Consider the following 23,491-nt stretch of genomic DNA (forward strand, 5'->3'; position numbering starts at 1 on the left):
TGTGACTTCAGGGGCAACAGGTTTCCATGACCTTGACAAGGGTGATGGCTTCCAAGACGTACTAAGTGTGGTTAGAACTTTCCAGACCACACACCTCCAGTATGTCCTTCTAACTGCGTTCACCTCCATAAAGCCAGAAGATATGGAAATGAAGCGTTGTGCAGAATGGGGCACGGCATGCACCATTGTCACCAGCACCAGAGATGAAAAGGCTGGCTGCAGGCTGACAACCTCTGTAATTTCAGTTGAGCAGGGAACAGAAACAAGATTTCATGGTTCCTGCAACATCTATGACACGACATGAAAATGTCTTGAGGTTTCTGTTGCTGACGTCATAGGTCCAGCACATACTGCTGTTTGGGAATGTCACCTATATTCAAAATGGGAGGAAAAGCTAAATGTTAGTCAGAGGGTCCTAAAAACAAATATGTGCTTTTTGGCATCCCTGTGCAAGGCTCACTGAGCGGGGCTCCCTGTACGCACCTCACCTGTTGTCTGCCCAGGCATGGAGTGAGGACGAGAACCAGGTGAGAAACATCCTTGCCCAGTGGAGCTGGCCTTCCAGGAAGGACCATGGTGCCCAGGAGAGCTGAGGTGAGCGTGCAGGAACTGCTCATTCTCAGACAGTGCCCCAGGCAAAGGGAGAAAGGCCCTGGGTGGGGAATGGTCCTGGCCTGTCCCTGTGAGCTGGGCCAGAGTGAGGGGGCCATAGTGAGGATGCAGGGAAGGGAGGGGCCTGCATGAGATGGGGAAACTGAGGCAGGAGCAGGTATGCTCAAAGGGTCCGAAGGTGAGAGAGACCCCAGAGCCAGCCCTCTCACATGTGTGGAACTGGGCTATGGGGTTCCTCACACTGCCCCTTGACCGCTGTGTGGCTCTGGGTGAGCCCACCCCTCTGCCAACCACAGGCTTCCCACATGACCTGGCTACCCCCAGACTCTAGCCCAGGCCCAGGACAAGGGGCAGAGCTGCCCAGGGGTGGGGCAAGAAAATGGGCATGGAGGGTGTGTAAGTCCCCTCCTGGGACCCACACCATCAGAATAGCTGTGATAATCCCTGCACCTGCACCAGGAGGGCCATGTAGGAGTGTGGGCTTGGAGAGTGCGCCTAGAGAAGAAGGGATCTGAGCTGAGCAGAGGGAAGGGTGCAGCCCTCTCCACACCCCACCTCTATCTGGACAGAAACCTATCTCAGGGTCCCCTCTGGGCTCAGGAATTCTATAGAGGCCAGCCCAACAGAGCCAGGAGCAGGTAGAGGAGTGCAAGTAGGCAGAGGACTCCCATCCCCACCCCACCCCCATCCAGGGAACTCTTTAAGAGGATAAAGTTCTGCAATTAGGTCCTGGTCTTTGAGTGCCTTCATAAGTAGTGAGCTCCCCATCACTGGAGGAGTCCAAGATAATGTTGCAGCCTGCAGATGTACTGAAGCTCCAATGTCTCCAGAGGCAGGGTAGGGCCAGAGGAATAGTGAAGGTGCTGGCAACAGGCATGCTGGGGTCCGAGTTCCGGGGGCTCAATCCCAGCTGTGTGACCTTGGGTGGGCTTGCAACCTCTCTGACTGCCAATAACCTGGCGCAAATGCTGTCCACCTCACAGGTGCCACACACAGAAGCTGCATGAGGTACCTGCCAGGCCTGGGGTCTTGGCATTTCCTATTCCCTCTCTCTCCTGCCTCTGCCCCTTTGCTCTTGCTGGTACTTCTGTCCCTCTAGCCACCTTCCCCAGGGGGCCTTCTGATTCAGCATCCCTGTGTCTGACCTTGTCTTTGGACTCAGGGACCCCCCGAGGGGAGGAACTTGACGCCAGACCCCAGCCAGGCCCCTGGCGTGGGTCAAGCTGAAGGTGAGGATCTGGGCTGGGGGCTTTGAGCCTGACAATGGAGGTGGCCATGGATGCTGGCAAGCCCTCTAGCCAGCTCACCTCGCCCCCTCCTGGCCAAAGCTGGGTAGGCACCCCCTGTTCTGTCCATCCCGTGTTGCCATCGCTTGGACTCTAGGGAAGGGGGCAGGGAGGTGCTGGTGGGCGCTGGGGCCTCACTTTCCCTAGGCAACTGCCTGACAACTCCTGGCTCTCTAACAGGTCTCCTGCCACGGGCAGGGATCATTCCCCTGAGGTGCCCACCCTGGGCCTCCCATACCTGTCTGGCCTGAAGATGCCTCCTTTTCCCAAGGGAGGGGGGGGGCACCAAACCAGGAGAACAGAATCAGGAGGAAGGTAAATTTGGTAACCTGGGGATTACACAGGAATCCATCTTATTATTTTTTTTTTAATCTTTTTTATTTATTATTTATTTATTATGTTTATTTTTGGCTGTGTTGGGTCTTCGTTTCTGTGTGAGGGCTTTCTCCAGTTGCGGAGAGTGGGGGCCACTCTTCATCGCGGTGCGCGGGCCTGTCACTATCGCGGCCTCTCTTGTTGCGGAGCAGAGGCTCCAGACGCTCAGGCTCAGCAGTTGTGGCTCACGGGCCCAGTCGCTCCGCGGCATGTGGGATCTTCCCAGACCAGGGCTCGAACCCGTGTCCCCTGCATTGGCAGGCAGACTCTCAACCACTGCGCCACCAGGGAAGCCCCCATCTTAATTTTTAAACTGTGCATGTATCTTTCACATGCTCCTTCCTGTCTATATTTTTTGTTTTTTTTAATTGAATAGTACATTTATTTATTTATTCATTCTTGGCTGTGTTGGATCTTCGTTTCTGTGCGAGGGCTTTCTCTAGTCGCGGCAAGCGGGGTCCTCTCTTCATCGTGGTGTGCGGGCCTCTCACTATCGCGGCCTCTCTTGTTGTGGAGCACAGGCTCCAGACGCGCAGGCTCAGTAACTGTGGCTCACGGGCCTAGCTGCTCTGTGGCATGGGGGATCTTCCCAGACCAGGGCTCGAACCCGTGTCCCCTGCATTGGCAGGCAGATTCTCAACCACTGTGCCACCAGGGAAGCCCCTGTTTTTTTTTTTTTTTTTTTTTTTTTTTTTTTTTTATAAATTTATTTATTTAATTTTGGGGGGTTATGTTGGGTCTTCGTTTCTGTGCGAGGGCTTTCTCCAGTTGCGGCGAGCGGGGGCCACTCTTCATCGCGGTGCGCGGGCCTCTCACTATCACGACCTCTCTTGTTGCGGAGCACCAGCTCCAGACGCGCAGGCTCAGTAGTTGTGGCTCACGGGCCCAGTTGCTCCGCGGCATGTGGGATCCTCCCAGACCAGGGCTCGAACCCGTGTTCCCTGCATTGGCAGGCAGATTCTCAACCACTGCGCCACCAGGGAAGCCCCCCTGTTTTTTTGTTTTTAAAGGAAGCTCTGAGGACACAATAATCATTTGCAGCCGTCCAGCTGTGGGTCAGTTCTCTGGGGGTAGAGAGCCAGCATCACCAGAAGGTTCTGTGCCCCTCTCTGGAGATATAAACCCCTGAGGGCACTTTGAGTGAGCATTGTGATGTGTTTACAGCATTGCGGGGGGGGGGGTGCAGCAGCTGAGGTGCAGAGCACAGGCTAGTTCTTCCGTAGATAGTGAGGTCTGGGGGAAGCTGGGTCTCGAGACGGGACTGGCAGGGTCTGGCTCACAGGGCCTAGGGCCCTCAGCCTCTCAGGAGAAGAGGTCATCAGTGTTTGGGGCAGGAGGGCTGCCTGGGGGGGGGGGCGGTGGCTAGGCAGCCCTGGGGAGGGCTGGTGAGGTCCTAGCCACCCCAGCCCAGTAAGGAGGCCCTGCCCAAGAGGAGTGGGTGGGTGAGGAGGGGCAGAGAAATGACAGGAGCCTGCCGGCATACTGCACAACACCTCAAGGCTTTTCTCTGCCAGGCAGGCCCCTGGGCCAAGACCCAGGTGATGGCCTGCTTTGCGCCCTCCACAACATGCAGGCACTGGGGGAAGAGGCCCCCAGCAATCTCACCAATGACTCTTGATTTGGGGACCCTTCACAGCAGCAGGAGGACAGTGGGGGAGAGAGTTCAAGTAGCACAGGGGTGGAGGGATGGTGCGGGACTGGGGGTTGGCGGGAGGCCACAGTCAGGCCCCCAGCCGGGAGAACGTGGAGAGGGACCACGACAGGCCCCCTCTCCCTTCTGATCAGCTCAGGGAGGCTTCCCAGAGGAGAGGGCTCCCCCGTCTGTCACCTGGAACCCGCCTCGGTGGCTACCTCGGGGGAGCGCTGTTCCCTGCCCAGCTTGGCTCCCTGCTCCGTCCGTGCTACTAGACGCCAGCTTTATTTGATCTTGGGTCTTGCTTCTTCAGGTCGGCTCCTCGGGCGCGCACGGGGCTGCGTGGGTCACTGCAGTCACCCGGGCTGAGGCTGGGGAGGGGAGCTGGCACCTGGGCACCGCCGCCCCGGGACCGCAGGGCCCACACGGGACTCAACCAATGCATCTGCGAAACGGACGCGAGAGCTCCCTCCACGGCCGACCACTGAGGAGGCGCGCGCAGACGCAAGAGGACTCTGTCGGGGCTGAGGGAGAGGGAGGCTGGGGGCGGGGGGAAGGAGGGGTGCGCGCAAGCGCAGCGGTGAGAGAGGCGTCGTCCCTGAGCCCCGCGCTTGTCCGCGGTCTCATCCCCACCGCCCGCCCGGAGTCTGCGTGTGCACGCCGCAGCGGGGGAGTGGGTGGGACTGCGGGCGGGACCGCCCCGTTCCCCAGCGTCCCCCGCGGCAGCAGGCACTGACGTGGCCGCCGTCAGAGCCGCCATCTTGTGGGAGCGAAACCAACGCCTGCCTCCGAGCAGCAGCTGCGCCGCGGCCGCCGAGGGTGAGGCTGGGCTCGGGCCGAGGCGGGGGCGGGGGCTGAGTTGAGGCCCGGCGTGAGGCTGGGCCGGGGCGGTGAGAGCCGAGACAGGTCCAAGGTGAGGCCGGGCCGGGCGAGGAGCGAGGTGAGGCCGGGCCGTGGGTCGAGGCGGGGAGCCGAAGTGAGGTGGGTAGAGGCGGGGAGCCGAGGCCCGGCAGGGGCCAGGGTCGAATAGAGGCCGGGGGCTGAGGAGAGGCTGGGCCGGTCTGGGGGTTTGAGGCCGGGCCTGGGACCGAGGCGGGGCAGGGCAGGGTGGGTGCTGTGTGCTGGGCCAGGGGTCTAGGCTGGGATGGGTGTCGAGTAGGGGCCGAGCTGGGTCGGGAGCCGAGTCGAGGCCGGGGAGGGGGTCGGTCGCGCAACCCTCTCCCCAAGCCCCCCAGAGCCGCCGGGGCTGGCGCCCGGAAGTCCGGCCCGCAACGCGGGCTCTCCAGGAAGTCTCGCTTCCTGCTCCGCCTGCGAGGCCTCCTGCCTCGGGGTCGCGAGGACCAGGAAACTGAGGCCCGCAGCCCGGGACGCGGCCAAGGTCACACGATGGCCAGGGTTTGAGCCCAATTCCTGTCTGTTCCGAGCACGGAGCCGGCGAGGCGGGGCGGGATTCGGAGTCCGGGTTCCTGGGCGGGTGCTGTGGAGCTGGGGTCTGAGTGGGAGTGCCTGCGGCCCAAGGAAGCCCCCGATGGACGCGCTGGCGGCACTGTAGGGCCTCTTTATCCAAGCTTGCTGCAACCCCAAGATTGCTTCCTGGGTGCCTTTGGCATGGATTGGAACACACTTCCGAGCTGGTGAATCTTTAACCTACGTTTGGAACGACCTGTCCAGGGTTGAGGCGGCCTCCCTAGCAGAGCGTCCTAAAGCTTTCTTATTGCCCAGTCCAAGTGGTTATGGGAGGTAAAACGGTAGCTTTGTTAATAAGGCTTGGCAATTAATTATAAAGTCCTTAAAATACTAGCTAATCAGCTGAGCACTTCCGAGCTCCTCAAAACACCAAGTTGCTGTTTTAAATGAATCAAGCAAAAATGCACAAGAAATCATTGGCAGGAGACAGAGGCAATTCAGACGATTTGGGGTGGCCCCGGAAGTCACTGTTGAGAGCTGTGTAGTTGATGTAGTTGTAGCTGATGTAGGTGGTGTTGGAGTAGTCAGCTCTAGTTCTTGTTTCAGAACTAGTGGTCAGCGTTTTTTTCTGCTGGCTGTTTGCATGGTTGCTCCTGCATTTCTGGCAGTGTGTGTGTGTCTGAAGGAGTGTGAGATGCCATGGCGCATGCTGTGTGTGGCGTCCTTGGAGTTTTCAGAAACTGTCAAGAGTAGCCAAAACTGGAAGAACTTTGAATGCATGGTGTTGTTAGCTGGGTCCAAAATTATGAGGAATTGAGTGTGTATGTGTTTACCACAAATCTGGCCACTTTGTTAGAGTGTGCCGTAAAGGTTTTCTCTAGTTAACTGGTAGAACGTAGTGTGCCTCTTCACTGGGCATGTCCTGTTAAACAAATCCTTGTCACTTGGGCATTAGAAACCTGCTGTTTCCCGTGAGGGTTAACTCCAGATACAGGTATTCAAAATTGCTACTACAGAAAGATTTACAATAGTTGGTTTGGATAATAGCTGACTCACATGCTGTCTGCTCGTTGTAAGAAAGTTAGTAGAAAGCAAAAACTGGTTCTCTGCTTCTCACAGTTCTGGTTTTTAAATCATGTGGTTTAGCTATTTGCTTTGCCTCTTGCACAATGTGAAAAGGGCGTTCAAACCTGCTAAGCCACCTCTACCAAAGATCAGACGGGGTTGAAACTACAGGAAGGTACACCTGGACTTTTCTGTTTACTTTAGTAGAATTCAGTATGGACCATCAGCCACTGAGGTGATCTCCAGGGTCGAATGGCTGTAGGAATAAATCTAACATAGGGGAAGAACCTTTGTGCAAGTTCATAAATAGTATATTAACGTGGTTTGAGAGAGTTAAATCAGTTTCCTTCAGATTCTTCAAATTCAGTGTTGCCTTGAGATATATGAATTTAAATCTGCTCTTGATCACAGTTCAGGCTCCCCAAGCATTTCTGCAGCCTTCCTGAGGGTTGTGATCACTTACTGAGCTGGTGTTCAGACCCAGCTAGCCTGTGCTTGCCATAGCATTTATGACTGGTCTCTGTACACATTGTCCCATAGATATTCTCCCCTTTGACCTTCCAACCTTTGTAGGATTAGGAGAATGAAGGAAATAAAATGTACATCTGTCAGAGGTGGTTGGGAAAGAAACATGAAAAATTCCTTTCAGTTGGGATCTTAACATTAAATAAGAACTTACCTCTTTTGTGGTCTGTCTGCTCATCATTGGTGTGGATGGTGTTAGAGATGTCTTCCCAGCACCATCTGAAGTGGTCTTCTGGAAACGTTTTTGACCTAGTAGTGGGTTGGGTGTAACACTTCCTACTGGCAGGTAAAGGAGGGCTTGGGAATGTGTGAGTGTGAAAGAATGGGGGTGGGGTTAATTTCAGAGTGTGAGCCAGGGTGAGGGGGGTACTTCATCCTTAGGTTCTTATCCTCTTGTGATTGTTATAAAGTCTTTAAAATATAGCATCTGTTATAGTTATACAGCTCTATCACTATTCTGGAAGGTAGTTCAACATTCTCAGATGGATCAGATGGCCTGATTAGCTAGAAAAAATGTGGCAGAATTTAACACAAAAACATCAGAGCTCCTTATTCCTAGGAGAATCTGTTAGGCCCTCACCCAGTTCTTTCACCCAAGCTTCCTTATATGAGTGGGAAGAAATGGTGAAGCTATCTGTTGCAGGGACTAACCTCCATGTTCCTAACAAACCCATGTTTCCTGGGTTTTGCGTACATTGGAGACAAGAGCTTGGCAGCCTGTCATCAGCACATAGAAAGGGAAGAGTGAGACTTATCACTCACTGAAAAAGAAGAGACAGAAAAAAGCATACAAGACAGGCAGATTTTACACACATAGCAATCGGGAGCGATTGTCTTTAGGAGGCAAACATTTTTACACACCTGAGGCTACAGGGGTGACTGTTAGTATACAGCATAAATTAACAGAAGCCCCAGTTATGATCCATGCACATTTTCAGAAGTTAGAGATGTACAGTATATTTTAGAAACATTAATTAATGTTTAATCAGAATTTAGTAAGTTTTGCTCCTCAGAGGGATGCTAGCAAGCTAGAAGAGTTTGTCTCCAAAGAGCAAGTCATATGTAAAATAGCCAGCATCTTTTAGTTTGTATTGTACATCAAATTATTTTTGCAGTGATGTATGTGGGAGCTAAACAGAAAGCTTAATAGTACTAGGTCTCTGAGGTCCTGGAAATTTTTAACGTGAAGTTTTTAAGTATCCTATCAGTTTGACTTAGGGACAAATGGCCAAGAAAACAATTTCAAGATTCTGTCTAGACTCATATGTGAAGAGTAGGAACGAAGGCAAAGTTAGATGTGCCAGTGTTTTGATCACAGGTTTCAGAATAAAGGATGTCTTTAAAAATTGCTGTTAAGAGTGTGTTTTCCTGTGAAGTATTCTATTATCTGTAGATGAGCGTGCAGTTCCTAGCTGATTGAATCTATTAATTTATATTTAAAATACTGTATCTTTTGTCAATTTTGGTGATGTAACTTTGCTTAAAATAATTATAGCTTTTAGCATTTCTCTTTTGTCAAAGTGATATGAGATCTTGCAGATTCCTGGGGAGATCACTGAAAATATATTTTTAGTCACTGGTTGCAGGTATCTGAGAGCAGGTTTAGGAAGCAGATTGTGTACACACCTCTCCTGTGGTATTGAACTTTGCTGAGATGGACCTGTTTGCCCTGAGTAGTTAACTGTGTCGCTACAGCCCAGATTTCCTCCTCACTGGAATGTCAAAGGAATGTTCAGATTCCACCACACTCATGTATACTTTTAAACCAGTGTGAAATTCATCATTGAGTTGATAGGGTTTTTTTTTTTCTGACTAATTTTTCAGAAAAGCATATGTGTATGATTAATCTTTCTACTTTTTCATACTTAAGGCCCTGATAAATGTTCTTTTATGATTCTTTTCTCCTTCTTGACAGTGAATCTCTTGGGTGCCCAGGGAGGTGGCCAGTAGGGAAAGACAGGTGGAGATAGAGAGATGGGTGGAGGAAGGTGGGTGAGCTCTGGGCAGAGGAGGCCTCACTGGCAGAGTACAAGGCTGGGTGGAGACGCAGGGCCATGGCAGTGAATGGAATGGAAAAGCAGGCCAACAGGACACAGGAAAAGGAGTGGGCGCTGAGTCAGACCTATCAGGAGGATAGGGGAGGAGGTGCCATTTGAGGAGAGGTGTAAGGGAGTGGGGGTCCTGTGGGTCTTTGGGAGAGACAAGAAGCTTCTCCCAGGCAGGGGGACAGTAAGTGCAAAGGCGCCTAGGTGGGAGTGCACTTAGTGGTTTTGGAGACCCGCCAGGAGCACAGGAGGGGAGAGAAGCCTGCTGGTGTGTACCAGTGGTCCTTGGAGGGGTAGCCCCACAGAAAGGGTATTTTGGGAACTTGTGGGAGGATTTTGGGCTCTCTCAATGGTGGGAGGCAATACTGATATTTAGTACGTTTAGCAGCAAGAATGCATTCTGCATGACTTTCATGTAGGTGAAAAATCTGTTTATATCTTAAACCTAATTCTGTTTATGTACAGAGTCAACGTGTGTGTGTGTGTGTGTGTGTGTGTTTGGTTTTAGTAGATGTTCTGAATTTTCCAGGAAAGAAACTACCTTGTAAATTAAGGGTGATTGTATTTTGTTCTTTACAGAACTTTACCAAGAGTTGTTCTCTGTTTCTGGGGTGGGGGTGGGGGGACATTTCATGGACACAGCAGGCCCTCAGTATCTGAGATGCTGGTGTATTTGTGGCAGTCTTCATTTGGTGGTTCTCTGACTACCTCCCTTGAACTTATAGTGTAGTCATGACCAATACTGAAGGTCATGTTTTATATTATATGACACCATCTTTCATTTCCCTGTTACATTTTAGTTGGGGCAACATGGGTTTTTTGCAGTCTGGTGTGTATGTTGGTTGTATTGTCTGCTAGCTTCCTTTCTGGATTGCAGGGGTGCTGCGAAATGCCATGGGGGTGTCGGCTCTGATCTTCTTAAGGAACCTGACTTAGTCTGACCTTTCCTAACAGGCCCCTCTTGCTGGCATTGAGAACACCTTGCGGAGTGGAAGCTACAGGCTTTGGGAATGCCGGAGGAGAGATGAGGTGGCCGGGACCAGGTGGATAGTGATGGGGAAGCACCTTTCAAAGGGAGAGGTGATGGGACTTGCCAGTAAAGTAAACACATTTGGGGATGAGAGGGACAGAGAGAGGAATTGTGAGTGTCTCCGGGGTTTGGGTCTGAAGAACTGGGAGGAAGTTGCAGAGGGTTAAAGTGGGAAAGAGTGGGTCCTTTATATTTGAGGATTAGATTTTGATGGGAGACCCATGTGTTAAGGGGGTAGTAGGAGAGAAGTCTGGAGGTGAGAGGAAGCTTCACCTGGGGTCCCATGTAGGGGACTGCGTTCATCTGGGAGTGAGTGGCTGGATAGGGGCAGTACTAGGGAGTGAAAGTGCAAGACACTGAGTGCGATGGGACTGCTGGTCACCTGAGGGGGGTGACGGGGACTGCTGGGAGGTTTTAGGCAGAGGATGGCAGGAGCAGGTATATGAATGAAATTCCCCTGAGTCCAGGGCTGCCCAGGGTTTGAAATGTGAGCAGAGGTGAGAAGAGGCCTATTGAGAGGTTGCTGTGGCTGTTCAGGCCAAACACGAGAAGTTCCCACAAGGACATTGGCCTCCCAGGCAAGACCAGCTGCTTGGAGAGTGAGGCAGAGGTTACCCTGAGTGCTCTGAGCTGGTGCACCTCTGGGTGCTCCTAACAAGGGTCTCAGGAGGGCAGATCTGGCAGGGGGCTTGCTTCAGAGGTAGGGGGATCTAACAGAGGCTCTCAACCACTGCTGCACTTTGCTATTCTTTGTCCTCTGGGAAGCCCATCACTCAGAAAAAGAGGTGGGGCTGTAGTTTTTTTTACATTTTGTTTTCAAAATGAAAGTTCTCTGCAGGCAAAAATCAAGTTTTGGAGATTGGTTTAATCATTGTAATCACAAAGTCCCCTTGTGCTGAAAAAGCCTCAGGGGGCCACCTGCCACTCTGAGAAGTTTGAGGAGGAAGAACTGGGCACTCTGACAGCTCATGGTTGGTTGCAGTTCCCTTTTTCTTCAAGGGTGTGGAAAGGGGTCTGAGCAACACTGGCTTCTCCAGAGCCCCACCCTCGTGCCAGGAGAGGGTCCTATGTCTGCACCATGGGTGCAGGTGGCCTCCTTGAGAAGGCACCAGAACAGAAACCATAGGGGCTTTAGCATGTTTGTGGTGATCATATAACTAAAGAAGTAGAGTGACAAAACAAATTAATGTGATATACTTCACAACAGAAATCAGAATCCTGAATTGCCTTCTCTTCCTTGTTCTCACTACTGGAACTGAAACGTAGGACTGTGTTATTTGACAGGTGTGCCTGCCCTTTCTGTCAGGATCATGGGGACTGAGACTTCAGCAGCTGGAGCTGTGTGAGTGTGTGTGTGTGTGTCCATGCTCATGTTGAAGCTTTTAGCTGCACTGAGAGGGCTGTAGTGTAACTGTGGATCAGTCTTTGACATTGCTTGGCTGAGAGTCTCTCAGAACTAATTTACCATTGAGGTGAGGTTGGAAGGATGAGCACTGTCGCTGTTCCACTTCTGTTTCACCATCTGTCAATTGGATTCATTGAGTACTGTTGAGCTTATGTGTGCCCAGGGCTGTGCTCATCACACAACTACTCCTTACGTGAGTGTGGTGACTGTTAGCCCCACAGCGTGTCGAGGGTATGCTGAGAACAATAAAAAGGAAAGGACTCTTCCCGGTGGAAGGTGGCATCTGAACTTGGCTTCAGAGGTTGAGTGAAGGGTTTGGTGGGCATGGCATAGAAAATCAGTATGGAGACGGGACAGGGAGCACAGCCAAGGTCAGAATGTGGGCCTGAGTGACTTGCTGAGGAGTTCCAAACCAATGGTTCTCTGTTTGCCACTGGGATGGGTTGAAATACAATTCTAATTGATTTCCAAAGGACCACCGATGTGCAGAATTAGTAAGGAGTTGGTGGTACGACACTTTTCAGGGTATCTGGGTGGTTTAGAGTTGCCTGTAGTTTCTCTAATCCTGCTTTGCATTTTAGTCATAAATTGCTTTGTTTCCTCCATTTTCAGTTTAATTTGTTGTACATTTTAATGTTGTGAGGTTGATGCAAATTTGTTTTTGGTTTTGTTTTTTCAGTCTTTTAATTTCTTTTTCCAGTAACAATTTCTTTAGACTTAAGTGTGTTTAGAGTCAGATGGAGGGTATATATGCCCTGACTTCTGGAGTAGAAGTGCTCATTAGGGTCCATGGCACTGGCCCCACCCACCACAGTGGGGGGCCCAGGCGCCCACCACCAGGTCTGCAGGACCAGGAAGCCATTCCATCACTGTTGCCCCATCCCATGGGCTAGCATACTCAGATGGTCCTGCATAGCTACAGGGGGCCAGGAATGTAGGTTTACTCTGGAAGGCCTCGAGCCCAGGGACAAATCTGGGAGAAGAAAATACCAAGGAGCAGCCAGCGTCTGCCACCAGGACGAATGCACAGAACTGTGAGAGGTGCTCCTGATGTAGCATCCGAGTGAGGCCTCAGCTTGTGGGTATAATCCACTCTTTGTTTCACTCCAGTTGGAGGCCACGTGACATTTGTGTTCAGAGGTCCTACATGGATATTGTTTTCATTTGGGGTAGACCCTCTGGTTATTTGCTCCCATCTGTAGATTTCACGTCAGTGTAAGTATCTTTGGTAATGGGCTTTGAGAACAGTTATGTTAAAAAATAGTAAGTAAAACTTTAAGACTATGAATAAGGGAGAATTGCAAAACATAAATAAATATATTCATCAGTTAAATGCTTTGGATTTTGTAGTTATTGGTTAAGTAGGATTAATTGCAGTTACACTGTTTCCACGCTTGCCTTGTGGTTGGTATGCTTTTTCCATTAGACAATGGACAGTGACTCTTGGATATTCATGTTAGTATAGACCAAGAGCTACGTTCATGAATGAAACTCATTTCTTGTTGTCATTTTAAGGATTTCACCTTGAATCTTAAGCTGGCCAAGAGGGACCTAAATTGAATTTCACTGGTTGCTCCTCCTAAGAATCAGACCTGACCGGAAACCCCTTCCTTCAGCTTTGGGAGGCAACTTGCAGGGCATCTGGAGACCAGGGTTAGTGTACTAGCCTCTGGATTTCTGGCACTCATCCTCCTCTGGGGGGGGGGGGGTGTGTTGGGAACGGGACTGCTGCGTAGAGGCCAGGTCTAGTGCCTAATTGATTCCTGCAAAACATCCTAAAAGTTTTGTTGTGAAAAACAAAAAACAGTCTCTCATTGGAATTCATCTTTAGAAGCAGACCTGAACTATACAGTTCTAGAATGTTTTTGCATGTTCTTTCATTTATTCTTCTTCTTTGTATTGAAAGTTGGGAATCAGGGTAGATGAAATGGGTGGAGGTGGTCAAAAGGTACAAACTTCCGGTCATAAGATAAATAAATCCTGTAATATGAGGTACAGTATGGTGACTGTAGTTTACCGTACTGTATTTATATTTGAAAGTTGCTAGAGAGGAAATCTTAAAAGTTCTCATCACAAGGAAAAAAAGGGTGACTGTGTGAGGTGATGGGAGTTAACTAGACTTTTTGTGGTGATCATTTCACAATATATTCACATACCAAGTCATTATTTTGTACACCTGAAAATAATACAGTATGTCAGTTATATCTGAATAAAACTGAAAGGAAAAAAAAAGTTCAGTCAACTTAATTACATCCTTTGAGTGTCTCAGGCTGAATATTCTTCCTTCTGAGCGTGTTGTTGATTCTTATCTTCATCACAATTGTGTTAGGCCTGTGAGGTGTATGTATCTGCCTATCGCTAGTATTGGCACGTTCAGTATTCTTCTTATGATAATTTTTATGAAAAAGTGACAACATGTAACGCTCTACTCAATTGCAGAAAAATGTTAGAGCTACAGAAATGGAATGTTGGACTAATAGAGTAATGACTTAAGGCTTTATTTAGCTGATGGGGTGGAGCTACAAGTTGATGTACAAAAAGCAGTTTGTAGCAGATTATATTATGTGATCATATTGCCTATGAAAGTAGAGGACCCCCACCCCTTAAAATTAAATCCTACATGTCAGGGATGAATTAGGCTTTTGAGTGGTTGATAATCTAAGCACATATTTGACTGCTTGAAGAATGAATGAAACCCTTAAAGAAAATGTTTTATAATGTATATCAATTCCTCAGGAAGATCGTCACTTTGTTAATTTTTCTCAAATTAGATATGAAAACTGACATTATGAACTGTTGAGCTGTACATTTTACTATATGTAATTTACACCTAATAAACTTCAGTTTTTTTAAAAAGAGCAAAAAGAAAAAAGTTCTGATGTCACCTAGCTGTTCATTTGAATAGGGGATTCATCCATGTGATCTCTCATTTACAGAGGGACCAGAACAGCCCATCACATCTGAAGCACAGAATAGAATCCAAACCCTTGTTTTTTGCCTCCCTGGGTCACATTTTTGTTTCCCAAGACATGCTCTAGGTTAGTGGTTTATTCTTCCTACTGATTCCCAACAGTTTGGGTCATCTTGATATGGATACAGAGATTTTGTTAAGTAAACCAGCTCTAACAGTTTCAGAAAATGTGACAAACTTTCCTTCTGCAGAAGTAAGCTGCACAGCTCTGTAGGGGAGGGCTGTCCCTTGCTTATCCTGAATCCTCTGAGGCTTGTTAGGAGATGCAGCAGGCACAGGTAGAGGTCGTGGGTACATATATTTCTCTTCAGCAGCTAAACCACTCACTCTGGATTCATTTACTGGAGTGGAACGGGTGTAAACTCATGCTACGTTTTTTCCTCCCTGCACTGGCTTTCCCAGGGAGGCCTTTTGTTGGCCTTGGCCTGTAGCCTAGTAGGTCTTTGCATGCAGGAGTGTAGGCAGCCAGTTGTGTCTTGTTCTTTGCTATAATGTTGAACTGCCACCCTATCGTTGTTTCTGGTCCTAACCAGAAAAAGGAAAAAACCATTCTTAAGGGGCTGTGTCCGCTCAGAGCTTTCTGTCTCAGGAAAGAGACGTGCTGTTGTTGCATCTTCTTATGAGCCAACTCGAAGATGCAAACTCAGGTAGGTGCAGGGAAGTGCTCTTTTAAGAAAATCAGCGTCTTCACTGCTTACAAATACTCACGATCATTACCATGAACCTGAAAAACAGGTTTTGACCTTAGTGCTAGGGATCCTGGTGGAGGAAAGGGTGAAATAGGCCTAGGCTGGGCATCCTACAAGTTAGAACCTGTGTGGAGAGGCCACGGAACAACTCTTGTGGTCACTGTGGAACCTTTCCATTGTGATACTGTGTTAGGTCAGGAGCTGCCAGGGTCCCTGGACCAGGTGCAGGGCGGGTATAGATAGATGCTTGTATAGTGGGAGAGACCAAGTGCTGTGTGTAGCGTCTTAAATCCTAGAGTTTGTGCTCATCCCCATCCAGGTTCAGCCACCAAATATATGGCCCACTTCCCCTTTAGGGCTTCAGGACTTGAGTAAGTTAAAAAACTGTGTGTGGAAGGCAGGGACCACACTGATGATCAGGGCTCAGCAGACTGCACGGCCAAGGCAGGCCAGGGGTGAGTGGGCAGACACGCTGGGGTGGGGAGGGGAGGGTGGTGAAAAGGGCGTGACAGGAGGAGGAGGCTCTTGGACTGCCATGGCTGTGACTGACTGCATTTTGAGGCTGACATGCGGGTGTGGGCCTGCTGCTGGGCCCAGTTTACCTGGAATGTTCCATCAGTCCCATGTGGGAGTTGGGAGAGTACACATAACCTTTTCACCCCTTAGTGTCCAGGCTTTTGTGTCAATTTGTAGGAACGTAACACTAAAACAAGTATAAACAAACAGCAGTCTTCCATCCTGCCTCCCAGGGATAGCCCCTTTCATGCCTCACTGTACTAAATAGTGTGCTAATACTGTTTCTCAGTGTGTCAGCTTTGGACGGTGAGGGTTGGCCCTTGAGACCACAAGTTCTGGCCTCAGCTTTCCAATACCCAGCAATGACAGTCAAAGTATCGTGACTGAGTAAATATTGCTCACTGCTGAGTCAAGTGGTGACTGGCTTATGGTTTCCCTCAGGAAATCTTAAATGATTTCTTTGCATTTTCATCCTTGGGTTTTTTTCTGTGTACCTGTCATTAGTTTTTCCCAATTCCCCTAGAATTGCCAAACCCCACGTTTAAACCACATAGGTAACTGTTCCTCTTTTCCTGGAATTCTCCTCCTTCCTGCTGCAGCCCGGGCTGGCTGCTGTTCAGGCCTGCCTCTGTGTCTCCCTCCATCACCTTGGGGGCTCCCCCTGCCTGTGGCAACCTGGAGAAGAAGGCATGTGTGAAGCCTTGCATTTCTGAGCTCTGTTCTGCCCTTTGGCTGATACAGAATTACAGATTGAAAGTGCTGGTTATGTCTCTCTTTTGGGGGAACAGTTTGAGGTTCACCACTTAATTGAGGGAAAGGCGTGCAGATTTCCAATACCTACATAGCCTCCTCACTATATCCCCCGCTAGAGTGGTGCATTTGTTACAGTTGATGAACCTACATTGATATATCATCATCCAGAGCCCATAGTTTACCTTAGGGTTCACTCTTGATACTGTGTGTTCTGTAGGTTTGGAGAAATGCATCATGACACGTATCTACCATCGCAGTTTCACACAGAATAGTTTCACTGTCCTAAAAATCCTTTGTGCTCCACCTATTCATCCCTCCCTTCCACCTAACCCCTCACAACCACTGAAAGGATCTTTTTACTGTCTCCACAGTTTTGCCTTTTCCAGAATGTCACATAGTTGCAGTCATAGGTGTGTAGTATTCTTAGATTGGCTTCTTTCACTTAGTAATGCACATATATGCTCCTCCATGTCTTTTCATGTCTTGATAGTGCCTTTCTTTTTAGTGTTGAATAATGTTATACTGTTTGGATGTACCAAGGCTTATCCATTCACCTACTGAAAGACATCATGGTTGCTTCCAAATTGTGGCAAAATTTGGAATGAATAAAACTTTTTGGAATGAATAAAACTTCTGTAAACATCAGTGTGCAGGTGTCTGTGTGGATGTTAGTTTTCAGCTCCTTTGGGAGGATGATTGCTGAATTATATGTTCAGAGTATGTTTTGTAAGAAACCTCCAAACTGCCGAACAGCTGTACCATTTTGCATTCATTCCCTTGGGTAATGAAGGAGAGTTCCTGTTGCTCCACATTCTTGCCATTGCCAGCATGTGTTCTGGATTTTGGCTTTTGGTCATTCTAATAGGTGTGCAGTAATAGCTCATTGTTTTAAGTTGCATTTCTCTGAGGACATATGATGAGCATCTTTTCATTGCTTACTTGCCTTCTGTAAATCTTTAATGAGGTTTTCATTAAGATCTTTGGCCCATTTTTTAAATTTTAAAATTAAATTTAAATTTGTTATTGTTGAGTTATAAGTGGTCTTTGTATATTTTGGATGACAGTCCTTTATCAGATGTATCTCTTGCAGATATAGTCTCCCAGTCTGGTTTTGTCTTTCACAGAGCAGAAGTTTGTCATTTTAATGAAGCTCAGTTTATCAGATATTTCTTTCATGGGATCATGTCTTTGGTGTTGTGTCTAAAAAGTCATCACCATACACAAGGTAGATGTTGGTCTTTTAAATTGTTCCTCGTTTCCCCCTGCCTTTTTTTTTTTTTTTTTTTTTAATATTTATTTATTTGGCTGCGTTGGGTCTTAGTTGCTGCACGCAGGACCCAGTTCCCTGATCAGGGATCGAACCCGGGCCCCCTGCATTGGAAGCTCAGGGCCCTAAGCCACTGGACCACCAGGGAAGTCCCAGTTTCCTCTTTTTTAAATCTTGTGTGTGTGTGTGTGTGTGTGTGTGTGTGTGTGGATTTTTTTCACTTTGGTTGTGAGGTTTGCTGTTCTCTGTGTCCTAATGCCCTGTTCTTGTTTTGTGGGCACCAGGTCCCCACCATGTTGATGCCAAGGCTGTGTGTGGGTTGGGGATTTTGTTTGTTTTTTATTGTTTTTTTCTTTTTAAATGTCTTCTGTCTTCTCTCCAAATGCTTTGTTTCAGTCACTTGCATTGGGGGCTTCTTAAAGGCAGATAGGGGCATGGCTGTTTGAGGGCCTCCAGGTGCAAGAATCCATAGGTCCTTGCTTTGAGGCCTCTGGGTTACATGTGAGGGTCTGCAGGGCAGTGTGCCTCCCTGTTGATTTTGCCGTATCCGTCTGTTTCCAGTACAGCGCACCCCATGCCCTCCTCTGCCTGGATAGCGGAGTCAGGGCCCCTGGTTCAGTTGCTCCAAAAAGGTCCCTTGGCTCTCCTGCGGAGCTGAGGATGAGTACTCCGTCAGGGTCAGACCTCACCAAAATTTGCTGTCTTCTGTCACCTCTTTCCACCTCCCCCCACGTTTCTCTTTTGAGTCAGTCATCACTTATTTCTTTATTGGTAACAATTTCAGGAGTAAGCTGAGATAAATATGTGTGTTCAGTTTATTCTGTCTTCCATAATTTATCATCGTTTATATTTAGGAAAAATGGCTGTCTGCAGAAAAGGAAATATAGTAAAGATATTTTTAAATTTTGATTTTATAACTAGGTAATATTATTAAAAACCAAAAAGAATTAAAAAGTGTTGAAAGTGCACTGAAGCCTGCTGGAAGGGCCTCCACTGGACACCTCTAGGACCATTGGAGCATCTAAGTCACAGTGGGGTGGTGATTCTGACCTACTGAGTAAACTAGGAATGCACAAGTTCACACTATATCAGTATATGGAGAAGTGGTTCCTTGCAGCAGAATGCTAACTAACTAGTAGCTGGAAGGAATGACGCAATAGACAATCACCATTTGACAGTCCTCATGGCAATAATTCAGCCAGGAAATGTCAGAGTGCTAAAACTAGAAGGTGGAAGTTGGATGAGGGAGCAGGACATGGACTTAGTCACTCAATACTCACTGATGACTAAGGCAGAAAGTAACTTGCAGTGGAGGCCTGGCGACTCCACCTGAGCCTGTCATCAGAGGTGATAAGGAATGGTGGGGATCTGGGGCACCGCCCCCCAGGTGGGGTGCAGTGGGGCGTGCCTGTGGCAGGCCCATATCTGTGTCCTTCATGGGTCTGGCCTCTGACCGCAGCAGTGTCCATCCAAAGTCCAAAGACTGGGGAGCTCATTGTTACTTCTAGGGGGGTCAGGTATGCAGGGCAAGGCTCCTTCCAAGCCTTGACAGTGGCTTCCACCAACACCCTCTCAGAGGTCAGGTGCAAGCAGCTCCTGCCTGCTTGGAACAAGTTCTCTGTGGTTCATTTGGTTTTCTGTCAACACTCACACAGAATTCTTCCCAGTTGAAGGCTGCCCAGCTCCCCACAGCTTGGCTTCACCTTAAGTGCCAAAAGTCCAGATTTCTGGCTTCCCTGGTGGCACAGTGGTTAAGAATCTGCCTGCCAATGCAGGGGACATGGGTTCGAGCCCTGGTCCAGGAAGATCCCACATGCCGCGGAGCAGCTAAGCCTGTGCGCCACAACTACTGAAGCCCACGTGCCTAGAGCCCGTGCTCTGCAACAAGAGAAGCCACCGAAGTGAGAAGCCCGCACACAGCCACAAAGACCCACCTCAACCATTAATTAATTAATTTTTTTTTTTTTAAAGTCCAGATTCCTAAGCATTTGAGAAAGTGACCATTTTTTTCCTAAGGCCTTGTTTGGAAATAAAACAGTTGAAGGAGGCGAGTACTGAGCATGGAGAGGCCAGGCCTGGGCAGCTCTGGTGCCTTGGGCGCCTTTTGGGACAGGAGATCCCGTCCTCCGTGAGCCTCACTCTCCCACAGCTGCGGTCACTTGTCCCTTCCTACAGGTCTGAGTGTCTGGGCCTGGTCTCTGACCTTGGGTCCAGCCAGCTCAGTGGTATCCTAGTGCTTCTGCGCTGCTGAGTGAGGAGAGCCTGGCAGGAGCCCAAACACAGCACATGTGTTCTCATACAAGCATGTTGCTGCACCACACAGGCCTTCTCCTCTCTGGGACAGCACTGACCACAGCTCTTGGGAAAGTGTCCCCTGACAGGCTCCCCAGGGTCATTGCTGTGGGCTCACCCTTAGACTGAATGCTCTGGTGTGCTGCCCTAGAGCCCAGGTGTTCTCACTCCACCGGTCCTGCCTGCAGGGTGTGCTAAGCTCTCAGCGTGTTGGGAAAGGTTGGCTTTTGGTCTCTGCCATGGGCCCTCCTAGCTTCTTGTGTGTTAGTTGCCTTATTAACATTGGACTGTTTTTCATTGAGACTTGGAGCAGTTGGGAGACATGGTAGGGCCTTGGAGTGGTTATTTCTGGCCCCTTGAAAAGCTCTGTATTAGATTATGGAGAATCTAGCATTCATTTGAAAGCCACACCTCTCCACGCATGTTGGACATTGCACCCCGCAGTGGCAGGTTGTAGGACTTAGAGGTAAGTTACCCTGAGGCCTTGGGCATCACTTCCTGAGATAATGGCAGCAGCTGCTTCAAAATCCGGTCAGCCCTGTTCTAAGATTCCCATTCTCTCCCTTCTAAGGGTGATTTCAGGGCTCAAGAGGCAGGCAGGCAGGACTCTTTTTTCTTTTGGATAGGAACCAGAATTTCATCAGCTTATGCCTTGTGAGTTTTCAGGAAAGATAGGATGTCCATCTGTCTGTCTGTGGGTGAGTCTGTCTGTCTCTGAGCTGCTCCTCTTTGCTGGCCCTGGGCAGCACAGAAAGAGACACAAGGACTCCTTGTATCTGCAGGTTTCTCTGGCCAGTGTTGCTCCCACCAGTCTACAGCATGGGGAATATCTTTGCAAACCTCTTCAAGGGCCTTTTTGGCAAAAAAGAAATGCGCATTCTCATGGTGGGCCTAGATGCTGCGGGAAAGACCACCATCCTGTACAAACTGAAGCTGGGTGAAATCGTGACCACCATTCCCACTATAGGTGAGGAGGCTGGGCCTCGGGAGGCTAGGGGGTAGTGGTAGCCCTGGGGAGAGCCTCACACTGGGTCTCCTCCAGGCTTCAACGTGGAAACCGTGGAATACAAGAACATCAGCTTCACTGTGTGGGACGTGGGCGGCCAGGACAAGATCCGGCCTCTGTGGCGCCACTACTTCCAGAACACACAAGGTGAGGGTGGGCCACCCCATTACAACCCCTCAGGAGGGGGGCTGTGGCCTTTGGGAGAGGTTGGGGGTGTCCCGGGTGCCTGCACTAATGCTTACTGTTCCCTATGCAGGTCTCATCTTCGTGGTCGACAGCAATGACAGAGAGCGTGTGAATGAGGCCCGAGAGGAGCTTATGAGGATGCTGGCAGAAGACGAGCTCAGGGACGCCGTTCTGCTCGTGTTTGCTAACAAACAGGTATGCATGACTGAGCCACCCTGTGTGCTGGTGGTGGGTGCATGTTAGGCAGCCAGCCTCTCAGCGATGGAGGTCTGACGGGGGTCACAGGTCAGGTGGAGAGGGTTCCATGCAGTCCCCTTGACCCACGCCCGCTTTGCTACCCTCCCCCCTAGGACCTCCCCAATGCCATGAATGCAGCTGAGATCACGGACAAGCTGGGTCTGCACTCTCTGCGCCACAGGAACTGGTACATTCAGGCCACCTGTGCCACCAGCGGGGACGGGCTCTATGAGGGACTGGACTGGCTGTCCAATCAGCTCCGGAACCAGAAGTGAGCTGTACTCTCTCCTCCCCTCACACTCCCTCCTTCTACCCTCGCTTTACTCTCATGTGGCAAACGTGCCCCTGTGGTGTGAGTGCCAGAAGCTGTCTCCATGGTCGGTCACAGTGTGCTTCACCATGCTGTAAATGTGCAGACGCAGCCTGCAACTGGGTTTTTATTTAATGTAAATAGTTTTTGTTTCCAATGAGGCAGTTTCTGGTACTCCTATGCAATATTACTCAGCTTTTTTTATTGTAAAAAGAAAATCAACCCACTGTTCAGTACTGAGAAGGGATTTTAGGCACACGGGTCATCCAGGAGTTGCTGTGTCAGAAAAGCCCGATGTTCCTCTTCTGGGCTTTACATCTGTGTTGAGATCCATTTTGGTGGTTGGTTTTTAACCCAAACTCAGTGCATTTTTTAAAATAGTTACAAATACAAGATAAGGAGAACACTTGAACACACAGAAGGGAGAAATGTGCCTAGTGTAGGTTCTGCAGTAATGGCCTGAGTCCAGTCCACCAGTGGTCTGTTTCCCGTTGGGAACGTGAAACGGGGCAGAACCAGCTATGATCCATTCTGCATGGTCACAATAGGGTCCCTGTGATTTGCTCTGTCTTGGGTCATCCCACACCCCATAGCGTTTGTGCTTGTATCTGTGCTTACGTGGCTGCCCAGGAGATGGGCTGGAGGCTGCAGCCACCGCTCTCAGGCCCCTTGGAGGAACCCCAGCCTTTTCTTGGGTCAGCATGGGCACTTTGGTTGGAACGCTCTGGTTTGAGCGGGAGCCCTGCAGTCCCCTTGCTTGCCTGCTCCGGGCTCTCTGGGGTCTCACCAGCAGGAGCGCGGGTGGTCATCCTTGAGCCCCAGCCCCTCGGAGCCCCTGTCTACGTGTGCTTTCACTCCCTCAGCCTGCAAGGGTCAGATTTGCCATCGAAAAATGATAACCTCTACTTTTTTCTTTTGTATTTTGATAAACACTGAAGAAGCTGGAGCTGTTAAACTTTATCTTGGGGAAAACCTCAGAACTGGTTTATTTGGTGTCGTGGAACCTCTTACTGCTTTCAATACACAATTAGTAATCAACTGTTTTGTATACTTGTTTTCAGTTTTCATTTCGACAAACAAGCACTGTAATTACAGCTATTAGAATAAAATCTCTTAACTATTTCATGGCTCTCCCATTTTTGGGTGCCCCTGACTGACAGTCTGCCTCTTGGAAGCTGGGCAGGGACAGCTGCTTCCTCCTCACTTAGGGAGGGCAGCATTGCTCTGACTTGCCCCGTTCCCTCTCTCTGCCCATCCCTTCCTTGCCACCCCACCCTTGTCTCCCTGCCCCCCCTCCCCCACTGCTTCACTTTCCCATGGGTGGGTGTGGGTATGTCCCAGTGCCCTTGTGGTGACCACCTCATTGGTCTCATGCTGGCAGTCCAGCCCCCTGGTCCCAGTCTTGGCAATGCTTGGTTGTGAAAGGGACAGCAGGGTCACCATATGGAGTATCCCCAAAAGGCTAGGGCCAGGTGGTATGTGGAGGAAACCCACCACCCTTCCCAGCATCCACCCTCTGTGGTACCCCCCAAGCCAGCCAGCTTATCCTCTGGAGGGGCGGGAACCCCTGGCCAAGCTCCACGTCACTGCCACAGTGATTTACCTATGCCTGGCTGGGTGCTTTGTGCACCTGTGCCAGACCCCGTCCCACTTTTGCAGGGGTTGTCCCTCTGACTTGGAGCCCTTCTTGGCACCCTCGTTCCCCTCACTGGGTGCAGGCATTTGGCAGGCGAAGGTCCAGTTGTCCTTTCCCCCAGGAGGCAGGCTGCCCCACCATAAATAATGATCTGCTCTAACAGGTTGAAAACCAGTGCCGAGTGCTCTGAAGACAGAATTGCCTTTAGCTCTCATTTCTTTGAAAATCAGAAGCAAAACAAGAAC

General features: G+C 49.6%; 1 protein-coding gene across 4 annotated transcripts; it reads left to right on the forward strand.

The window, feature by feature from the left end:
* The first annotated feature begins 4,574 nt into the window (after nucleotides 1–4,574).
* Nucleotides 4,575–22,732, forward strand: ARF1 (ADP ribosylation factor 1). Of its 4 annotated transcripts, none has more exons than XM_057540831.1 (5): nucleotides 4,575–4,725; nucleotides 20,654–20,838; nucleotides 20,914–21,024; nucleotides 21,134–21,258; nucleotides 21,414–22,732. In XM_057540831.1, exons 2-5 carry the CDS (start codon nucleotides 20,691–20,693, stop codon nucleotides 21,573–21,575), a joined length of 546 nt encoding a protein of 181 aa, XP_057396814.1. In that variant the 5' UTR covers nucleotides 4,575–4,725; nucleotides 20,654–20,690; the 3' UTR covers nucleotides 21,576–22,732. The 4 variants fall into 4 exon arrangements, with proteins under 4 accessions (XP_057396814.1, XP_057396815.1, XP_057396817.1 ...); XM_057540832.1 differs by having other exon boundaries at nucleotides 4,709–4,819; XM_057540834.1 differs by lacking the exon at nucleotides 4,575–4,725 and adding an exon at nucleotides 4,825–4,846.
* The last annotated feature ends 759 nt before the right edge of the window (nucleotides 22,733–23,491 follow it).

The sequence above is a fragment of the Balaenoptera acutorostrata genome, chromosome 2, assembly GCF_949987535.1.
Source record: "Balaenoptera acutorostrata chromosome 2, mBalAcu1.1, whole genome shotgun sequence".
Taxonomy (NCBI): domain Eukaryota; kingdom Metazoa; phylum Chordata; class Mammalia; order Artiodactyla; family Balaenopteridae; genus Balaenoptera; species Balaenoptera acutorostrata.